The sequence below is a fragment of the Hydra vulgaris genome, chromosome 14 (genome assembly GCF_038396675.1).
Source record: "Hydra vulgaris chromosome 14, alternate assembly HydraT2T_AEP".
Classification (NCBI taxonomy): Eukaryota; Metazoa; Cnidaria; class Hydrozoa; order Anthoathecata; family Hydridae; genus Hydra; species Hydra vulgaris.
Genome location: NC_088933.1, coordinates 10,369,177 through 10,392,500, shown reverse-complemented (window position 1 = coordinate 10,392,500; position 23,324 = coordinate 10,369,177). Strand labels below are relative to the sequence as shown.

At 26.7% G+C, this 23,324-nt stretch overlaps 1 protein-coding gene across 2 annotated transcripts in view; it reads left to right on the top strand.

Moving 5' to 3' along the window:
- The window catches only part of LOC136090466 (uncharacterized), a 38,355-nt gene extending 19,038 nt beyond the window's left edge, over positions 1 to 19,317 (top strand). Inside the window, exons 3-5 of one of the 2 annotated variants that reach the window (XM_065817159.1) lie at positions 4,943 to 5,039; positions 18,340 to 18,771; positions 18,982 to 19,317. In XM_065817159.1, coding sequence (XP_065673231.1) covers positions 4,943 to 5,039; positions 18,340 to 18,734 — 492 coding nt within the window. In that variant the 3' untranslated portion in view covers positions 18,735 to 18,771; positions 18,982 to 19,317. The remainder of the gene's footprint in view (positions 1 to 4,942; positions 5,040 to 18,339; positions 18,772 to 18,981) is intronic. The other variant, XM_065817158.1, reaches the window with a different exon arrangement.
- Positions 19,318 to 23,324: the final 4,007 nt, after the last annotated feature.

Sequence of the window (23,324 nt, the reverse complement as noted above, 5' to 3'; positions counted from 1 at the left end):
GTAACTGTAGTGTCAAAGGACAGACAATCAACATAGTCAAATAGCTCCTAGTCCTGTAAATTTTTTTTGACTACTTTCCCAAGAGACTCAGCAGTGCCATCTTTCACAATTAAAATACCCAAAAAATAGGATTCTGAGAGATCTGGTGAACTGATTAGTACAGCTACTCTTTCAACTTTTTCTTTACCAAGTTCGTTCATTTCTAACAATTTTTGAGTCAAAATGCACAGTAAGACTTTTACCCCTTAGCCCATGTAATAAAGTTTTCTTTAATATTACTGGCAGTTTTTCTTATACTTAATTTTTTCTGCCTCAAAATGCCTCGTTTAGAAATAGAAAAATCATCTGTCGGTCTAGAACTATTGTTTATAAGAAAAGCAAGAGTTGCAATCAGTGCAGTCGAACTTATTCCATATTGTGATGCTGTTGGAGCTAAATCTTCTCTTATATTTTTTGGAACAAAAAGAGGAAGAACATAATATTTTCTAATTTTTCTAGAAGGCTGTAGATACTCTTAATCTTGGTTATCATCTAAAGTATTTAAAATTTTTGTTGTGTTTTCATATTTCTCAGTAACTAACTCTATCTGTTTTCTTACGGACTCTCTGATGTTCTTTGATTTTTTATTTTCATTTCTCCTTTTGTTTTGTTTTCTACAAATTTTTTTGAAATTTTATCTTTATCTAACATTTTCTGAACACACGCTCCTTTCTGGTTGTTAAGAAAATCTGCATCTTCTCTTCTAGTGTTTGAAAACAAATGTAGAAGAATGCATTAAAATTAATGTAATTTATTATAGATATATAAAATTGAATGACTTTATAATTGTTACTTATATAACGTAAATTTAAAATTGAGTTAAACTAAAAGTTAAAATTATTTTAATTTTATAAAAACCTGATATGCTTGTCAGTTTTAATAAAAGGAACTCCTGCTTTTTGCCATATTTTCTTCACCTCATAAACAACGCACGGTAAACATTTTTGGAGACAACTGCCTAATTCAGCACATTGTGCAGTAAAGAAATCACCAAGAGGACATGAAGCTATACTAACTGAGGAAACATTTGGAAAATCGGCTCTTAGCATAAGATCTCTGTAATGGTTATATTGCAATACAGTTTTTTAATTGGCAATTGTGTATTAGCTGTTGTTTCAACTCTTTTTCCAACTAGAAAAACTTCCCGATGGTATATTTTTCCAAAACTATTGCTTATTTACATGATTTTTATTTACAGTAAGATAAAAATTTTAAAAATTACTGATTTTTTCATCCTAACCCTTTACCCCCCCCCCCACCCTTCCTCCCAAATATAAACATCATGTATTTAAATGGGTAGGGCTGACCCTTTCTATCATCTTTTGCAATAAAACAAAACATAATCTAAAAAAAGATATATCAGGCTACAAAAATAACTTTTAAGATATCTTTAAAATATTTGTGAGTGACCCTGCCCCCCTTATTATTTACAAAAATAAAAAATTTTCTAATTTTCGGACTGCTGGGACCGACCATAAGGGTGCCCATAAAAAAAATTACATTTTTTTAATACACATATCAAAAGGAACCAGAAAAATTATTATGGTATTTTGTTTATTGACTGTGATGTTTTATGCCCCACCCCCACCCTAATGTATATATTATATGTTTATATATATATATATATATATATATATATATATATATATATATATATATATATATATATATATATATATATATATATATATATATATATATACACAGTGTTGGCCATTAAATTAGGACATTGACACAAGTTACATATTACATTTATTTTCATATATAAATGCACCAAAATGAAATACTGATAATGAAATAGTTAGTGAGTGCATCCTAAATCACAAAATAAACCAGTTTAAAAAAAATTAATATATTGAATGTCCTCCTCTGGCATCTATGAGCGCTTTTACACGTCTTGGCATTCCACAAATAAATTGATCTGCAAGTTTGCAGATCAATTTAATCGTGGAATGCCAAGTTCTTGAGACGCTCATCATGATGCCAGACATGAACTAGCTTCTCAATTAACTGTGCCCTATTAGTTGAAACTGTTTTAATTACTTCCCTCTTTAACTCTCTCCACAGTTCCTCAACGGGGTTACAATCTGGGCTGTTTCCTGGCCATTTTAATGCTGGGACATTCGTTTCATGAAGAAGTTTAGCGATGGATTCGGTCATGTGACAAGGTGCACCATCATGCATATATATGCAATTGCCATCTGGATACCATTCATCTAATTGTGTAAATAATTTTCTCTCAAATAAGTTTTTGTATTTTTCTTGGTTCATTATACCATCTACAATATGGAGTCGCCCTGTCCCATAAATAGATATCACGCTCCAGACCATAATCTTCTGTGGGTGTTTAACAGTTTCTTGAATACAGTCTGGATGATATGCTTCTGTTGATCTTCTCCTAACATACTGTGTTCTTTCTCCCAAAACTTTTAGCAATGTCTCATCTGAGAAGCAGACCTAAGCATAGACAATACAAAGTTTCTTTTAATGGAACACCACAATTTCATAACAATCAATAAATTAATTATTATCAATACTAAACAGAAGGTCGAGCTTGCTCACATTAATGCAATTATTACATTTAAAACAAAAAGCAAAAAGTTTATTCTGATAAGTAATAATAACCAGCAAACAAGGGCAATATTTACTAAAACAAATAGTAATATTCAATAAATAACTTGGTCCAATCATCTTCAGTCCAGTTCTGGTGATCCTCCACCCAAGCTAATCGCTTCTTGCACATTGCCGGTATAAGCTTTGGTTTTTTCTGTGGCCTGTAGGCCTTGTATCCATGTTCCACTAGGCGTCTTCTCACAGTTCTACTATTGACTTCAACTCCAGTTTTCCTCCATTCACTAACTAAATCAGAAGATGATCTTCGCCTACTTTCACGATAAAGCTTTATCAGTTCTCGATTACCACGGGCTGTTGATTTGCGTGGTCTGCCACAGTTACTTCTCTTAGTTTCAGTAATATTGCCACCAGTAAACAAAGTTTTTTTAATTCTGCCAACAGTCTGATGGGAAACATTAAGTCTTTTAGCAACATCCATATTTATAAAAGACGAATGTTGCAACAAGGTAGCAACCTCACGGCGTTTTGTGGGACTAATGTCCGAGCATTTACCCATTATTAATTTATAAAAATTTACAGATATATTACAGTAATTTCAAAATATAAACTTCCCTTAAATCCAGTCAGTATATTAATTATTACTAATTTGACTAATCATTAAAAGTTTTATTCTGTTGCATATTGTTCAACGTAACACCAACACAACTTCAATATGAACTTAATCACCTCGCGACTTTTTAACTAACATACAACGATAAAACTAACTTAAAATTCTTAGCATTAAATAATATTTTTCAAAACGTTTGTTTATTATTAAATTACGATGGTTCCAATATTATGTATTAATCAGAGCTCAATATAGTGGTCAGACATCTTCTCCATGGACTAATCACAAAAATAGCGCATGAGGTTCATAGATGTAATGATTGGAAAAGTCCGTAGGGTCCTAGATGTCTGACCACAATACTAAGTCATGTTACACGTAGTAAAATAAAAGTCAGTATTCCAATAATTTATTTGCTCGAATTTATGCAAAATTCGTGTGAGATAAGACTAACTTTTATTTTATATTGATACATATAAATATTTTAGTATCACTTCATTCAAAACTATAATACATTAATTTACCATAGATCCCTTGAATAACTGTGAGTTCAAAAAAAGAGATTGATGCAGGAGTTTACAAAGACTCTTATATAAAATCCATTATTAACGTAATCTTTTTGACAATTATTGCCATACCGTTTTGAATACTAGACTAAACCGACTTCAGATTAAAGTTTATCCAGAACACTTTGTTTACTCTCATCCATTGCTTTAAGTCTACATTTTGGATAAATATATTTCTATTTGCTTTTCTGTTACTTTTTTAGCCATAGTATCAACTCTTTTGACTATAGCATCATAGTATTCTTCCTTTCTCGTGCAACTGATATTTTTTTCTGTCTTGTAAAAAGCATTTAATGTGGCTGAAACAATAATACATATTTTCTAATTTACACATTGTATTTTATATATTCAAGTTCATATCAAGCTTTTTTTTAATTTCAATGATGTTTGTAATCAAATTATTTAGCTTACTAAATGAATGGATCTCAATTCTTATTTCACATTAATAAATGTATTGCTATTCTAGATTGATATTTTAGTGATTAAGTTTTCTTTATTAAACTAACATACAATAAATAACCTTTTCCAATATATTGGGCAGTTTTTGCTGGCCACAGGAACCTGTGCGATCAAATGGCATCAGCTGGTCACACAACCTCTAATAGACTTTTGACCAAAGTTTACTATCATAAACTTTATCTACTACTACTACTACTACTACTACTACTACTACTACTACTACTACTACTACTACTACTACTACTACTACTACTACTACTACTACTATTACTACTACTACTACTATTATTACTAGTACTACTACTACTACTACTACCACTACTACTACTACTGCTACTACTATTGTTACTAGTACTACTACTACTTATACTACTACTACTATTATTACTAGTACTACTACTACTACTACTACCACTACTACTACTACTACTACTACTACTACTACTACTACTACTACTACTACTACTACTACTACTACTACTACTACTACTACTACTACTACTACTACTACTGTTACTACTACTGCTACTACTACTACTACTACTACTACTACTACTACTACTACTACTACTATTACTACTACTGCTACTACTACTACTACTACTACTACTACTACTACTACTACTATTACTACTACAACTATTACTTTTCAATAGCTTACTATAATTTTACTATAGTATAAAAATAGGTATCTGTTTAGATTGGTCCCATTTGTGAAAACAACACTCCTTGTGAAAATCTATATTGCAGAGACGTGTGCTCACAAAATGGTTTAGTTCACATATATCAATGCTTAGGTACTTTTGAAATTTCTTTTTAGTGATCTATTAGTAACTAGATTGAGTAAATAATTTTATCACTTTTTGCGGGCTAGGAACTCTAAAGGTTATTATTAATAATTTTTTTCTTCGATAAAGTACAATTTTGTTTTGCTTTTATTTTAATAATTTTTTTAAAATTGTTATTCACAATTTATAAAAAGAGAAAAACATTGTAAAACAAGCGCGCTGTAAATTTTTTTTCCTTAAACCTCAAACTTTTATAAATAGTTATTTTTTAACGTACAACAACCTATATAAAATTACAGCATTTAAATTTATAGCTTTCCATTAAAAACATGTATATATTTAAACTTTTGCCAAATTAAATTCAGAAACTTTTATGATTTTCTGAATGTTTTTGCATTTTCTGCTAATATAAACCAATTTTATTCGTTTTTATTATGGTTATAACATATTAGTGTTAGTTATTAGTATCAGTAGGTTGGATAATAAAAACTTTGTCGTTTGTTTATAAAATAAAGTTGCGGTGAAAGACAAAATAAAAAAAAAACGAATATAAAAAAATAATATTAATAAGAACAAATAAAACAAGAAAACTCAAGTGTTTTCTTATTGTTTTACTTTATTTCAGTAGAACAAAAAGGTTTATGAGAATCGTTTATCAAGTCACTGAAAACTAATTTATTTTAATCAGTAGATTTTGACTGGTCCGTTTTTTACGTAATATACATTTTGTTCTCTCCCTTATTATTTTGCTTGACTCATTGACATTTAGACAGTTACCTGCAGTTTGGTTAAATATATGCTGATTATGAATGATACTATAATTGAAACCAAAATTAAACAAGGATTATAACATTTTCTGCTATTAATTATCAAAATTAGTTTTTAAAGAATACTGACCAAACGTTAATTCAATGTAAATGGAATAACGTTGGATTATACACATTGTATCAACGTTGGTTATACATTAGAATAACGATGAATTATATAAAGTGGATTAAGATTGTGTTTGCATCAAAAAAAGGCTAATATACAAGTATATATTTGTATGATTTATAAGAATCAAGCAAATATTATTGTATTTTCTATTATCAATTGTTAAAAAAACAATTTTAAAGAATAATGGCAAAATATGTAAGTATTCTTTAGAAGTATTTTAATACAAAACTTACATTTTTATTAAGTAAAAATTGACATGTTCAACATCAGAATTAACTGTGAATTTTAAACCTTCATAGGTTTTGTCAAATAATAAACATATATACTATTTCAAAACTTCTTTAAAAAAATTTTGACTTATTAGAAAAACAGCAAATCAGAAAGATTAGCTTTTTTCTGCTTAAATGGTAATGTTTAGTTTAGCTATGTAAATTGTACATTATTTGTACCAGTATAAGGTTTTCGTTGCCATAGTAGATTCTTATGATGCATATATTTCTATTGCAGTACCACACTAATTAATACTTGCACAGTTAAGCAAACATTCGTAGCTGAAAATAAGGTTATTTTTGTGTGTTCAACAATAATCTATGGGTAAGCATGCAATTGAAATATTTATTCTTAATAAGAAAAATCAGTAATATGAGACCGTAAAAACCCTGACGCCACATAATACAACATATAGTAACATATATGTATATATATATATATATATATATAACTATAAAAGGCAAGACAACAGACATTAAATATATAACAGAAAGGGGTCCATAAATTATGCAACGCAAATGGTATTTACAAAACAAAAGTAGGAGATATTAGGCTCTTTTATCCTGCGATTTTTATTAAAATTAATGCGCAAATATTATTTTTTATTTAAATTAAATTTCTGCGAGGGAAAACTTTTAAAACTTTTTATTTTATTTTTTGTATTAGTTTGCATTACGTAACTTATGGCAGATCCCTAACAGATTTTGGAACTAAAGGTTGTCTAACACTTTTGCAAACTTAACCTCATGGCCTTAAAAGTTGGCAATCTTGCTTTACGCTACTTTACGTTTTCTCCTTTGTAAATAAATTTTTAGTTATAAAAAATACCCGGCTTGCATAAAAGTCTAGCTCTACACACACTGCAAGTCACTTGCTTGGCTAATTTAACGGCCTAGCTCAATACACACTGCGAGACACAATACTTTTTTGGCTAGTTTAACGACTTAGCTCTGAACATTTGGATATGCATTATAAAACTAATAACTATTTAAAAACAGTTATAACAGTAGGTAAAGTAACAAAAACTGGTTGCCTTTTTTACATATTTTTTATTAAAAAAATAGATGTTTACTATTAAAGCAAAAATCATTTATAGTATATTTAATTAAGTTAAGTCATTTTATTTAGTTAAGTCATTTATTAAGTATATTTGTAAATAAAACAGTTTTGAAAATCATTTATTAAATCATATAAAAATTATGCTATTTTGTTAGTGCAACTTTTAGAATTTTATATCAAATTTTGAAACAAATAATTTTAAAAAAAAAAGTGCAAATGATAAATAAAAAGTACAACTGATAAATAAAAAGTATAATTAATAACTATAAGTCATTACATACATCATACAGCTTGTGCTTGCAAACTGTGAGCATTTGGAACTGTAAAACCTAAAGACTATAAATTAGGAAATATAACATTATTTGTGAATTATTTATCACTGACCATACCTTTAATGGGATGCTTATCAATTTTGAAAAACAAGCTAATAAATACTCTAGTTCTTGAACAGGTAACATATAGTTGCCCCTGAGAAAAACACGTTTTTTTAGATAAATACTAACTCAGTCAAATATTTAACCTTGGCATTTTTTAACTGTCATTGAATATGTCAATCTGTCAGGAAATTGACGATGTTTTAGAAAAAAGGTAAATTAGAATCTCTTTGAGCCAACTGAATTCGACAAACTAATACCCGTTTACCACCAGAAACACCTGCCAAAACTTCTGCATCAATATAGTTATTTTGAAGAACGCAAACTTTCTTTCGAGTATCATTGCATAACACATCTTTGTGATCTAAATTTCTAAGTAGTTTAATTAAATAATCAAAAGAGTCGTTTTGTTCAGCATCTCCAAAAATATAATCAACAATAGAGTTATTTTCTCTCATAAAGGCTGAAGTGGTCATTATTAGCAAAAATAATGACCTTATCTCTAGAAATAACTGATTAGGTATATTAATGCATCCATTAAAAGGATCCGTCTCTTTAACAGGTGTTGTTCTGCTATAAAGCTTTAATAGCCATTAAGAAAAATTCTGCTTCCCCATCATGCTATCTTATATTTTATGTTAATGCAAGCTTCTGCACCTATTACATTGTAAAGAACGTTTTAATAGATGATTCTGCAGTTTCAGCTGGTTGTCTTCTTTTACAACAGTCAGATTTGCCTAAAGTCATTACCAAAAAGAATGACTTTTACTCTAAACGGAAACTTGTTGTTGCAAACAACTTTTACCAAACTATCAATTGCATATAAGGAACATTTGCATTGTTATCCTATATTGGGACAGAAAATTTAAATAAGCCATGTAAGATAGATCCATTTGTAATAAGAGTTGCTGCTGTACCAGTCCATGAAGCTGTAGCAGACATAAAACCCCCACTTATGGTTTCAGCAACTAATTAATTACTCGTTAACGTCTTTCTACTACCAGCTGGTTCATCTATAAAAAAGAATCTAGAATATTGATTTTCTACACTTGGTTGATCATTCAGAGCAGCAAGGATAGCACTACATACATTTAATTGATTAACATTGAGCAACGGTCTCATTCGATAAGCATCTTCAATAGATTGTTGAACATTTTCGTTAAATTTTCTAAAAGTTTTCCCCTGTCTCAAGCATTTCGTACATTATTCTCATTAGGGTTCAATTAAATTTCTGCTTGTCTCGCTCTATTTCTCTCATTTTGACAACGGTTAATTTCATCTTGTCTTGCCATATTCCCTCCTTTTGGGGACGAATAATTTCAGCCCGTCTAGCTATATTTCTCTCATTTGGATGACGATTACTTTCAAGTTGCGTATTATCATTTACACTAATAACTTCTTTTAGCCCAAAATCATCTATTTCAATTTCACTATTATTGTGAAACATGATACTAGCATTAGTACTACTGTAGTCACAAATGAATGTAAAAGAAACTTAGGAATGGCAACCTTTTCTATTAAGTTAATCACTATTACTCTAACGTGAACAAAAGGCAAAAAAATCAAGTAATTTTCATGAATTACTGTTATATAAAAAAATTTCAAAAAAAAAAATAAAATAAATAGTTAAAGGCAATTTTAAGTTATATAAAAATATATACTATTTTAAAATTAATGATAATAATATAACAATAGATAAAAAAATAAGAAAAGCCTCCAGCTTAAAAACTTGGAGACGTAATTGTAATTTTGATAAATTTATATATACTTTTTTAAATAAAATAAATTAAACTATACTTTTATTTATTTATTACTAACCCGTATTACAGGTTGCCCGTTATACAGGTTAATGATTTATTAAAATCCAATAATTCTGACCAAAAGAAAAAAAAATTATTTCGAATTGGTCTCAAGATGTTTATCAAAAAAGAAATGTTTAAAAAAATATCAGTCAGTATATTTTAATCTGAAGTAATTTAATTTGAAATAATTTAATTTAAATGTTTTAATCTGAAGTAAAACAATAAGACAATTTAATAATAAATGCAACAATTGTTATTATATATACTTAAATACCCTTTAAAAGAGAAGCATAACGCTTTAAGCTAAGAAGAATAAAGAAGCATAATCTTTTTTTTTCCTGACGATTTTCTACAGAAGTTTTTTTTTTTTTTTTTTCTATTAATTTTTCTAAGAGTAAAGAAATCTTTTAGTACAAAGAAGTATAAAAGACACTAAAATGTAAACGAATAACAGTCTTATTTTTTTTATGTTAAACACATAAAAGAAGTTCCAACAAAAATTAAACTATATAGTGAACTTACCCAAATCAGTATCGGTTTGACTGCTTAAAAAAGTTTCGTTATCATTAACCCTTCTAATAACAAAAACAACAATAAAGTGTATTAAAATAACTAAAAAGCACTTCAGTTCTTTCTAATTGCTCAAAAAAATTGTGATAAAAATTGCTTAGCTAGTTGTTTGAAAGTCTTTGCAACAATGAAAAAAGTTGATTAGAGTTTTTGAATAAATATGGGAAAAATTTGAAAAAAACTAAATGGATTTTAGTTTGAAAAATCAAAAAATCAAACAAAACCATAAAAAATATAGATCAACAAAATCATTATATATATATATATATATATATATATATATATATATATATATATATATATATATATATATATATATATATATATATATATATATATATATATATATATATATATATATATATTTCATTTTCACATTTTTATGTTTTTTTTCTTCTGAAAATGCTGTACATACTAATGTCACAAAAGTAGGGTAACAATTTGTATGTGTGATGTATCTTTTTCTAAAAGATTTGATATATCGGACAATATTGAAGTAAATTAGACATCAATCAGTAATGATACAATCAATAGTTTGTGTTTTTTTTCCACCATTAATCACCTAATATTCCCAGTTGCTAGTGAACAATGTGACATATTATAAAACTTTTAAAATGTACGAACACGGGACTTTAAAGATGTTTTTATTTAAATACAGTTACCAAATGTTTTAAAATAAAAAAAACATTGAGGGCGGAAAGAGGAGGGGGTGGACTGAGGATTAAAACTTTCTTTAAAAACTAATAAACGTTGGGTTGTATTGATAAATGCTGGTATAAGATTTATACTTTGGTAAGAAAAACACAAATAACTTATTTTCGACGTATCGAAATTCACTACCTTCTTCGATTTTTAAAGCATATTTCCACTAAAAATTGTATGTAGTTTTTATTAAACTTTATGACCGATTTTCACTTCTTTTTTTTTTCTTTTTTTTGTTTTGAGATATAAACTTTTTGTTGACTATAAGTTTTATTTATTTTAAATTTTTGTTGAGATAAAAGTTTTTTGTTGATAAAAAAGTAAAAATAGTTAAACTAGGGTAATATCTTAATAACCACTGGGTGGGTGTGAAAATGTTTCAAAATTTAATAACCCCTTGCTCCAACCCCTTGTGTTAAAGACTCGAAAGTAATCATTTTAAATTTAAATTAGAGCGGTGTTAAAGATAAACAGACTTTGATATATCTTGTCTAAAGTGTTTCCCTTAAAATAGATCAATAAAATATAATCATCTAAAACACTACATCAACCAAATAAAAATGACATATTTAAAGAATAAACATTGATCAGACTATGCTCCGACTTGCTGATTGAGAACAAAGCGTCTAATTTGCATCGAATCACTTGACTTGCAAGAACCAAAAACTTTAAGCTCGTGCTGAAAGGAAGACAAAAGAATTCCTTCGTAGGTCTAAATTTACTGCGTCCTGCTCATTGCAGTCTGATTATGACGAACACTCACTAACATCAACATTTTTGGAAAATGACAAAGCAATAGATGAGGATAAGAAACCTAATGACATGGCTATCAGACTTGGATAGGAATGGCGTGTGATCAAAATCTACTGCTGGCCAAATAACACTTGTTGAAGACAACTTGGTTATGACTCTTAAGATTTTTGATGATTTGTTTGAACATTTTAGAAATATGCTGAAAAAAGGAACGCTAAGCTAAACTTGAATTATGAAACAAATTAAAAAAAAACGAAAAAAAAAACAATATTTGTCTACAATAAACATTTGAAGAGTACCCTACCAAAGCAGCATTATTTGGAAAACACTGCTTTCAATAAGATGCTCAGAAACATAGAAAACTTTGAGTTATTTTTTCAATTACAGATTTCGAAAAGGGTAGTCCATGGGTGATTTAGAAGTCATAACGCTCTACTTATACCAAAGTAATAACGCAATTCACTACGAGCTATTGAAATCTAGAGAATAAAATTTCTTTGAAGGTACACATAGCTATAATAAACTTTAAGTTTTATAAATGATTATAATAATTAGTTATAAAAATATTGTAGATAAACACATTTTTATACATTATTATAACAGTTTATGCAACTTAAAACTTGCACAAACTACTACGGTTGTTCGTTAAATAGGCTAGAAATCATTTTGCACATTTTATATTCTGTAAGCTTAGGTTACTGGACCAAACAAGCTTTTGAATTTTATTTATCAGGATTTAAATCAGTTTAGGGGAATGAGAAAATTTGGAGAACACGATCCAAATATATTGAATCAATAAAAAATTCAGTTGTTTTTTACAACTACAAAGACTTTCAAAGTAGCTTTCAATTAAATCAATAACCTACCCCAAGGTTATGCTTTTTTAATATGAATTTTTAAAATTTTTTGTGTTATATTAAACTAAATTTAAACTTGTTGGAAGATGTCAAATTTCATCAGAATAATAATTTTTGTTTAAATTTTTCGACAATTTAAAGTTATTTCATGGGGTTAATGAGAGGAATTTTAAAATTCTTATGATCATATATCTTAATCGACAGAGAATTTTTTAACAAAATTGAAATCTTTCAAATAATTATGGTCTAATTCATGATCAAACTTAAAAAAATTTTATGATCTTAGGAGACGTAGCATAGGAAGATGAAAACTAGGGGTATAGATAGGATTTGGTTAGTTCCAATAACCTCAACTTTTTGCAAGTCACCTTCATTTGATACCAGAATTGAGGAACTAAAAGTGTGAGTATGCTGGGTGGCTCTTTTGTTATAAATATTTTGAACAGCAAAATTACTGGGCCTATAACACGTGTTTCTCCTCTAGCATCCAGTTTTTTTAAATTTTTGAATAAGATGCAGACTAACAGTCTGCAATACATGTTCGTTAATCGATTTATTTTAATTTAAAATATTTGGTAACTGCATCTAAATAAAAACATCTTTAAAGTATCGTGCTCGTACATTTTAAAAGTTTTATAATATGTCACATTGTTCACTAGCAACTGAGAATTTTAGGTGATTAATGGTCGAAAGAAAACACAAACTAATGATTGTATCATTACGAATTGATGTCTAATTTACTTCAATATTGTCCGATATATCAAGTCTTTTAGAAAAAGATACATCACACATACAAATTGTTACACTACTTTTGTTACATTAGTATGTACGGCGTTTTCAGAAGAAAAAAAAAGAAAAAAATGTGAAAATGAAAGTATTGAATATTGAAATAATGAAATATGAATGATAAAAAAAAATTTTTTTGACCGAGACCAAACCCTCAGTCGATATAGTGGTTTTCCCCTGCGGCAGCAGGCTCCAAGATATATGCACTGAAATATATATATATATATATATATATATATATATATATATATATATATATATATATATATATATATATATATATATATGTATATATATATATATATATATATATATATATATATATATATATATATATATATATATAGATATAGATATATATAGATATAGATATATATGTATATATATATAGAAATATATATATGTATATATATATATATTTATATATATATTTATTTATATATATATATATATATATATATATATATATATATATATATATATATATATATATATATATATATATATATATATATATGTATTTAAACGAATATATACATATTAGAAACGACTTATTCTTTAAAATTAACACACCCTCAATTATATCCACAAGAGGGGATAGTTATGAACGACAGTAGGTCAGTTTAGAAAATATATTAAAAAGTCAAGAAATATTTTATAAAAAATTAAAATTAAAAAAAAAATTTTCTTTCTTTGAGCTGCAGTTATAAACAATGGCAGAATTAGGACAATTATTAGCAATAAGAGAATTATTTTCATTATCATTTTAATAACTAAATAGCTTTCTTTTATATCATATTCCAACATGCTAACAAAGAAATACGACTTCATTACCTTTTAATCTTATAAATACAAAAATGATGAATTTAAAAAAAAATGAAGTAAAAGGATGTAAAATGGATTGACATAAACTTATATAAAAGTTTTCTGGTAACACAATTAAAAAATTAAAGTTTAGAACATTTAAACAAGTTTGAATGCTATGAACTTAGTATAGATGGTAATATAATATTTGGTCAAACAGTAATCAAAATTTTAATAATAAACAGTAATAAAAATTTTATTTTTAGATGTTTTTATTTTGTATGCCAATGTACTTTTAGAGAACCTAAATAGACTTGTAAATTCTCTTAGTTTCATTATTTTAATAAAAACATAATACCGCAATTTTCAATTTTTTTTTTTAAATAAATCTTTCACTCTACTTTTTAAAATTCTGCACTATTTCTAAACTTCTCCTATTTTATAACTTTTGGTAATTTAGTTACATTTAGAGGATATTAAATTTTTTTAAATTTTTATGTGAAAAGTTAATGTTGACAATGTTGTCGCATTTGAAACCAATTGTCCACGTAATTAGAATCTAAAAAATCAGACATAAATACAACTGAGTGGTTAGAGTAGTAGACAAAACAATCTACACTAGTCTATACAAATTTGATTTGATACTTAGCAGGTAATTTGAAATAGACATGTAAAACTTATTATAAACACTTCTTTGCGCTTTGCAACATTGTTGCAAATTACTGTACCGTAAAGTTGCAAAATGACTTTACAACAAAGATTTAATTTTTCTTTTAAACAGTTAATGAATTCCAATTTAATTGTCATGTCACTATAGGTCTCTGATTTTGCTGGTTTTTATATATTTGAGAGTATTAGCAGTTATGGTCAGCTTCTTTTCGTTTCCTAAGAACTGCGACTTTATTTTAGAGATTTTAAGTAACAAAACTTTAAAAATAAATCATTTTTTCTATTTTAAAAATTATAACTGTCTATCTTATCAGGGGTGAAGAATCCAATGAAATGATCAGAAATGTAAAGAGATGTTAATAAGTACCTGTAATTATTAATTTAAATAGATTTCGATTGATTTTTCACTACCTTCCAGACTAGGTGAACCTCTGAATCTTTTGGCGTTTCTGTAGTGCCGGTAAATGTGCATGTTAAAATAATATCCGAAGGCCTTGACAAGAGAGAGGCTAGGGCATGTACCCCACTCATTTTTAGCAGAATAATGCAATAAATTTTTCACTACTTTCCAGAAATTTAAAACCGGAAACTTTGAGAGTAGTCCCAATGAACCTATGTTAAAATTATTTACAGGGCAGATAACCAGAGGATGCTGGTTCACCGGGGTCATGACCCACTTTTTCTCCTTAAAAAAGAAGCTTTTTTTCATTTTAAACAAAAAAAAAGGTAACTTTAGAAATATTGTCTTTAAAAATATTTTTGGTTCATACTTAATTTATTCGGTTTTTTAATCATTCTATATTCAATGATCTTTTTAAAAATATTTAAAAAAAGTTACTATGTTTATAAATATTTTTTAAATTACGCAACTTAAAACATCTGATAACTATTTGTAATTCTGAGTGGACAAGAGTTTTCTGACCTTCTATTTAAAAAAATGGTCGTATTTCAGGATCTTCTTAAAGCTTGAGGATAGAATTTTCAAGAAATACTTATTCTACATCACACTGTAAACTGTATGAAAATCAGCTAAATCTGAAATGTATAATTATATTTTTTTAAAATTTCTGTATTAATTGACATAGAGTTTCAAACATGCTAACAGTGTACTCAAATTAGAGCCGAGATTTATTGAAAACAGACTTGAAAGCAGCAAAAAATTGATTAAAAAAGAAAAAAAAAAGAAAATTTAGCGAAAATACTGCTTCTACTATTTTTAAAATAAGATTTTTTTTTAACAATTTGTTTAATAGGTAAATTTATTTTACACTTTGTCTTCAATACGAGACGGATGGCAGAGTGACAGAGAAAATAAAGTTATTTTAAAAAAGATTCTAACTATTTGTTACTTACATAATGCTTATATAGTTATATGAGCATTTTATAACTAGTAATTGTTTCATTCTTAAATTTATTTTTGTTTAAAGTCCATTACAGTTGAACAACCTGGCATTAATAATATATATAAAAAAAGTTACCTTTGTTGTTTAGAAATCTTATTTACCGACTTCTACCTATGTATTATATTTATATAAAAAACAAAAATAATATATTTAAAGTTTACTATTTTATATTTTGGCTCCTATGGTAATAAAGGCTATGTTTTCTAGTCAGTTATTTGCTTTTTTAACTCTTTATTTTCTTTAATAATGCGGCAAACTATAAAAACAAACAAAAAAATATGATCATTAAAGATATTGAAGTACGTTAGAGTTATACTAACGTGTTCAAACCAGTTTACAAATGATGTTCTTACTAATAATATTTATTTAACATATACATCATTGGTTGGCAGGTATATCATTTCGTGTAATTATCATTGGTTCTTACATTACCAGCTGTTAACACGCGTTTGAAACTTGAATTACATTTGGGTCTGTAAATTTTCAAAAGCTATTGCAAACAATAATACAATAGAGCTATCATTGAAACTTTTAACGTTTGTTTTTAACCTTGAACATTTCGTTTAAATAACGCTAAAATTTGGATCGTTATTTTTCGATCAAATAATAACCAATTCTCAACATTAAAACAACGTTATGTGCTTGCAAGGAATTTGAACTTTAAACAAATTCAAATTAAAATTAAAGCAGTTACTACGGTAGGTGTGACTTTTTCTGAGATTATCTAGGGAATGTTGATAAATGTATCAAACTATTTATATTTATCGTTATTAATGTAATGTGGATTTGGTTAGATGCTGTAATATTCCTTCAATTTTTGGCTGATGCATGAATTTTGCTTCAATACAATTTATAGCATCATTTTCAACTGAAACTAATATAAATGTATACTCTTTTTATTTAGTGCCATTTGTTAGCAAAGTTACGTTAAAATAAATTTATAATTGATATTATATCTTATTTAGTTTGATTAACGTTTTCTTTGCTTCATATAATAAATGGATCAATAAAGTGGCGTGAGAAAGTCACCTGCACCGAGTGACACCCTTACAACGTGAAACAAAGGGGTGACATCAAAATGGATTAAAAGCAAAAAATCCAGAATATTTGTTTTTAAGAACCTTTTTTTCTATTTTATAGAATAAAATTTCTAGATATAAAGGCATTTTTTTTTATTTTCACCTTTCATCTGCTAGTCAAGAAGGATGACAAAAAAGGTTTACCGTAGCGCTGACACCAACCTCAGCGATGTCACTGGGTCAATACAAGATTTTAATGGTTTCGTTGTTTAAATAGCTGTTTATTTTTTTTAACTTGTTATTTTTTTACGTACCTATGTTTTTTAAAAAAACAAGAGTCTTATTTAACATTGCACAATTGTAAGTTAGTTTTTTTTTTATATATCTTTGTGGCTCGAAATTAAGACAATTTATGCATTTTTTCATGCCCGGCTATCTGCATTTATTTTGAAATATCTATTGTTTATATTATTTTACTTTATATTATTATACTAATTTCCAATCAAAACATTTTGAATTAGATTGATATTTTAAAATAAATGCAAAATTGATCTCTATAGTATTTGATGTTTTCAGACATCACATATATTTGATGTTTTCAGACATATATATATTTGATGTCTAAGAACATCAAATAGAGATTACTTTTGGTGTCTAAGGATTTCACGTAACCAGGCAGTGAGATATGAGACATGTTCAATTGCTGAGACAGACTTCTCTTCTTAAACGAAATGGTTTGTAATGCGAATTATAATAAAGTTTTTTACCTAGACTAATGAATTTAAGGGTTTTTGTGTTTTTAGACACAGTTTTTAAATTGTAATTTACCCCCGTACCAAGCAGATTCTCGAATGTTCATTAATTTTGTTGAGGATTGTTGATGAACTTAAGGCAAACAAATATCTAACTATTTTGTAGTCCAAATGTAGTAGGAATATCAGTTACCAGTTCTGCTGCGCAATTAAGTCCGTCTTCTTAGGAGGGAGAACAACTAACACAGTTTAATGGATTAAAATAACTCATTACATTTACGTCATAAATAATAGGGTTAGTTGAAGCAGGTTGTTCATCCAATTAAAGTATCCGAGCACTTATAACAGAACTTTAAAGTTTTTTAACACTTATGTTTTACAATTGTCACTTTGCCATTGTAAGTCACCACCACAATTTAAAAGTTTATAAAAGATGTAAACAATAATAAGTGCTAAAAGTTTGTTTTACCTTTTTTGATTACTTACAAATAAATTTTTTTTTCTATTTTATTAACATATAAACTCATGTGTTTTCAATATATTACTTTAATAGCAAATAACGAAGTATCACGAGGGGCAGCAGTTACTATATCATCAATCTTTCAAAATAAACCGGCACATGTCCCAAGTAAAGCAGTTGATGGTGATCTGGCAACAATAACAGCCACTGATATTGGAGAAATGAGTTGGTTTAAACTTGATTTGCATTATGTGTATCAGCTAACTAAAATTGTTATCTACAATCGGAACGATTGCTGTCAAAATGGTATGAATGGATCCATTCTGATTGTTAGTGAAAACGACCAATACTTGAATGCTCTAAATTTAGCAACACTGACTGCTGACTACGAGCAAATTTTTACAGGTTCATACATTGCAAGATGTATTTTTGTTACTAAAAAAGAATTTGGTGTGTTGGCTATAGCAGAAATTTATGTCTACGTATAGCTTTCATAAATACACTTCAACTAACTTGTGATGGACCGTAATATTTTTAGATTATTTTCATTTTAAAATTTTTTAAATCAAATTTAAGAACACTTTTAAACAAATTTTTTGCAGTTTTTGCGTTTTTTAATTTTTAAGCCCTGTTTTAAAAAAATTTTGTACTTTTATTGTTATTTTTTTTGTTCATTGTTACAATACTTATAATATAATTATCAAATATATACAAAAAAAAAAACTGCCAATATAGATATCGTTGAAAAAATAAAGAATGAAAGTCCAAAATATAAAGAATCAAAACCAAAAAATAAAGAATCAAAGTCCGCAAATATTTAAAGAAGACCATCAAGTCGTGTCCCAGAACCGCTGTTGATGAAATTAGAAAAAAACATTCACACTTTTTTTGTTGTGATGTTTACAAATTGCATCAAATGAACTACTTAGCATTTTTAATTACTGATTTATTTGAACGGTAACTCTTTTTTAATAAAAAAGTTCAATAGTTTTCAAAATAACACTTCTTTATAGGAGTGGTCTTGTAGTTTACTTATTTAATATATAACAGTGACAGATTTGATGTTCGCGAGTTTTATTTTTTTATTTTTACAATTGAAATTAAAAACAATCAAAAAATCAATATTACAGAGTATATTTTGTTAACAAAAACGTTAAGCAAACTTATAAAACAATTTTAGAAAACTATAATTAATTTTTGCTTGAAATAATGATTCTTTACATTTGAAATACAAGTTTTACAAAATAAAAGTTTTGTATATGTTTAATGTTAAAATTGTTATTCTTTTGTTACAAATCTTGTCTTAAGACATTTATCTCCATAAATTTAATTTTCATTTATAATGTTTTTATGTATGATATTAAATTAAACAATATAATTGTTATAATAATATTGTTTTAATAGCATAAAGCAACCCGTAATACGGTTTATTAGTAAGTATTACAATAATAACAATTTAACGTGATATATTATTTGAAAATTATAAAAAAAATTTATAAATAGTCTATTTGGCTTTGCTCACGTTTTGTAAACAACATAAAGACTAACATCACACATTAAATCAATAAAAACTAAAAAGATAAGGCAAAAATACCTGAATTAAATAATAACTTAATGATAACATCTAAGTATCACATTAATTTATCCTTTTTATTGATAAATCTAAAAAAAAAGAATTCACTTAAATAATGTTTGAGTTTATATACATAAGAAATAAAGTTATTTAATATAAGACTTTTATAAACAATAACATTGAAAGTTTAATAAAATATATAGTGTTAATATTTAAACAATAACAATTCTTTAGAAAATATTCCTGATTTCGAGAAACATTTAGACAATTAACACCAGAATCAACTTTCAAAACCTCTGCAACAATATAATTGATTAACATAGCAACACAACCAATTTTTATTTTAAACAATACCTGAAGGAGTTCAACTGCTCAAAAAGTCAAAAGGAAAGTAATTTTTTTAATTAAATTTATCACTCATAGCCCTGAAATACGCTTTTACTTCTCCTTGCCTACAAGAAGGGGTCAAAGCGTAAGCCAGCTCTATTTTTGTTTATTGATAATGATTGATAAAATTTACATAAGTTAAAATTAAAATTATAACGTAACAATTATCTTGTTAAGCATATCCAAGTAAATTTTCAACAACAAAATCATTTTCTTTAACAATCCACTGATTTTGTATTCAATGCATCCTTTAAAAAAGGCTTTCTTTGTGCATGGTATTGTTCAACTACACATTTTAATATTTTTCAAAACTTTTTTTTTTCCATCATGCACTCTCATGTTTTCTGTTGGTGAAACTTTTGCATTTTTTACCACTGTAAGTAATATTTTATACACATATAAACAATTTTTACAAAGGGCAGTATTTGTCTAAAGTCATTATCCAAAAAAAAATTTCATTTTGCAAACATTTTTACAATCTATCCATTGTATTTAAGGCATGTTTAGATATTGATTGACGTTTCATAAATCAAAAACAAGTAATTAACCTAACTTGCTACTTACCAAAGTGTCCATTTATAGATTTAGGAGTTACTTTACATATCGTCCCTCAGTATTATCATGTTCTATCCACAAATGTAACAACCAAAATATTTTATCTATATATATATATATATATATATATATAAATACAATGTTCTACCTGATATAATATATTATATTTTATTACGTTGAACATTGTATTTATTTATATGTAATTTTTTTTTTGTATTTATTTTAAATATTAGATAAAACATTTTATTTATAACATTTGTATATAGAATAAAAATATTCTGAGGAGACGATATGCTGTTTTCAAATAATGGGACCGGTAGTTGGGTATTAGGTATGTAAAATAAGCAATGTAATTTGTTCAATGGAATAAGCAAATGGATGAATCTCTTTGGAAGAGTTACTTCTATGCTAGTGCATACAGCTGTAGTAAATTAAAAACTATATTTATGGTTTCAGCATTCAAATAATAATATAAAACAATATTCCACTTCCAGCTGGTCCATTCATGAAAAAAAATAAGGTGAAGATTTGAACTTTTTATTAACACTAAAGATAAAAAAATGTTATACCATAACAAAAAGTTGCAATGAAAATATAAAAATTTAAATGAAAAAATATATGTAATAAATTATTTTAAATAAAAAGAAATATTTTACTTTTTTTTCTTATTTATTCCCTTCAGTTGTCTGAAGGAAAAATAAATATATTCTTTGTGAATTTTTTTATGAGGGGTAGGTCAATTACCAAAAACAGTGCTATATTAACCTATATTAATGGGAAGTGCTATAGTATGCTAATATTAAGTATATAGTAATGTTGGATTTATTATTCTAACTTATATTTCAGATTTTTTAATCATAGGAGCATACTTTTAGTATGATTAGTAAGCTCCAATTTTTCTGAAATAGGACTAATTTTTCTATTCTACCTATAAAAAAATTAGATAACTAAAACTTACTTTCAGCTTCTTCATCTTCATCGTTATTAAATAAATGGAAATAAGTCAAATCAAAAATAGTTCCTCCACGGTAGGGCAACCTTTAATTATGTTACGAAAATTTCACACATTGCTATAAATGATAAAAAGAGTACATAAAAGTAAAAACCGTCTGGAATTACGCATCGTACATACATATATATATATATATATATATATATATATATATATATATATATATATATATATATATATATATATATATATATAAACAATAACATTGAAAGTTTAATAAAATATATAGTGTTAATATTTAAACAATAACAATTCTTTAGAAAATATTCCTGATTTCGAGAAACATTTAGACAATTAACACCAGAATCAACTTTCAAAACCTCTGCAACAATATAATTGATTAACATAGCAACACAACCAATTTTTATTTTAAACAATACCTGAAGGAGTTCAACTGCTCAAAAAGTCAAAAGGAAAGTAATTTTTTTAATTAAATTTATCACTCATAGCCCTGAAATACGCTTTTACTTCTCCTTGCCTACAAGAAGGGGTCAAAGCGTAAGCCAGCTCTATTTTTGTTTATTGATAATGATTGATAAAATTTACATAAGTTAAAATTAAAATTATAACGTAACAATTATCTTGTTAAGCATATCCAAGTAAATTTTCAACAACAAAATCATTTTCTTTAACAATCCACTGATTTTGTATTCAATGCATCCTTTAAAAAAGGCTTTCTTTGTGCATGGTATTGTTCAACTACACATTTTAATATTTTTCAAAACTTTTTTTTTTCCATCATGCACTCTCATGTTTTCTGTTGGTGAAACTTTTGCATTTTTTACCACTGTAAGTAATATTTTATACACATATAAACAATTTTTACAAAGGGCAGTATTTGTCTAAAGTCATTATCCAAAAAAAAATTTCATTTTGCAAACATTTTTACAATCTATCCATTGTATTTAAGGCATGTTTAGATATTGATTGACGTTTCATAAATCAAAAACAAGTAATTAACCTAACTTGCTACTTACCAAAGTGTCCATTTATAGATTTAGGAGTTACTTTACATATCGTCCCTCAGTATTATCATGTTCTATCCACAAATGTAACAACCAAAATATTTTATCTATATATATATATATATATATATATATAAATACAATGTTCTACCTGATATAATATATTATATTTTATTACGTTGAACATTGTATTTATTTATATGTAATTTTTTTTTTGTATTTATTTTAAATATTAGATAAAACATTTTATTTATAACATTTGTATATAGAATAAAAATATTCTGAGGAGACGATATGCTGTTTTCAAATAATGGGACCGGTAGTTGGGTATTAGGTATGTAAAATAAGCAATGTAATTTGTTCAATGGAATAAGCAAATGGATGAATCTCTTTGGAAGAGTTACTTCTATGCTAGTGCATACAGCTGTAGTAAATTAAAAACTATATTTATGGTTTCAGCATTCAAATAATAATATAAAACAATATTCCACTTCCAGCTGGTCCATTCATGAAAAAAAATAAGGTGAAGATTTGAACTTTTTATTAACACTAAAGATAAAAAAATGTTATACCATAACAAAAAGTT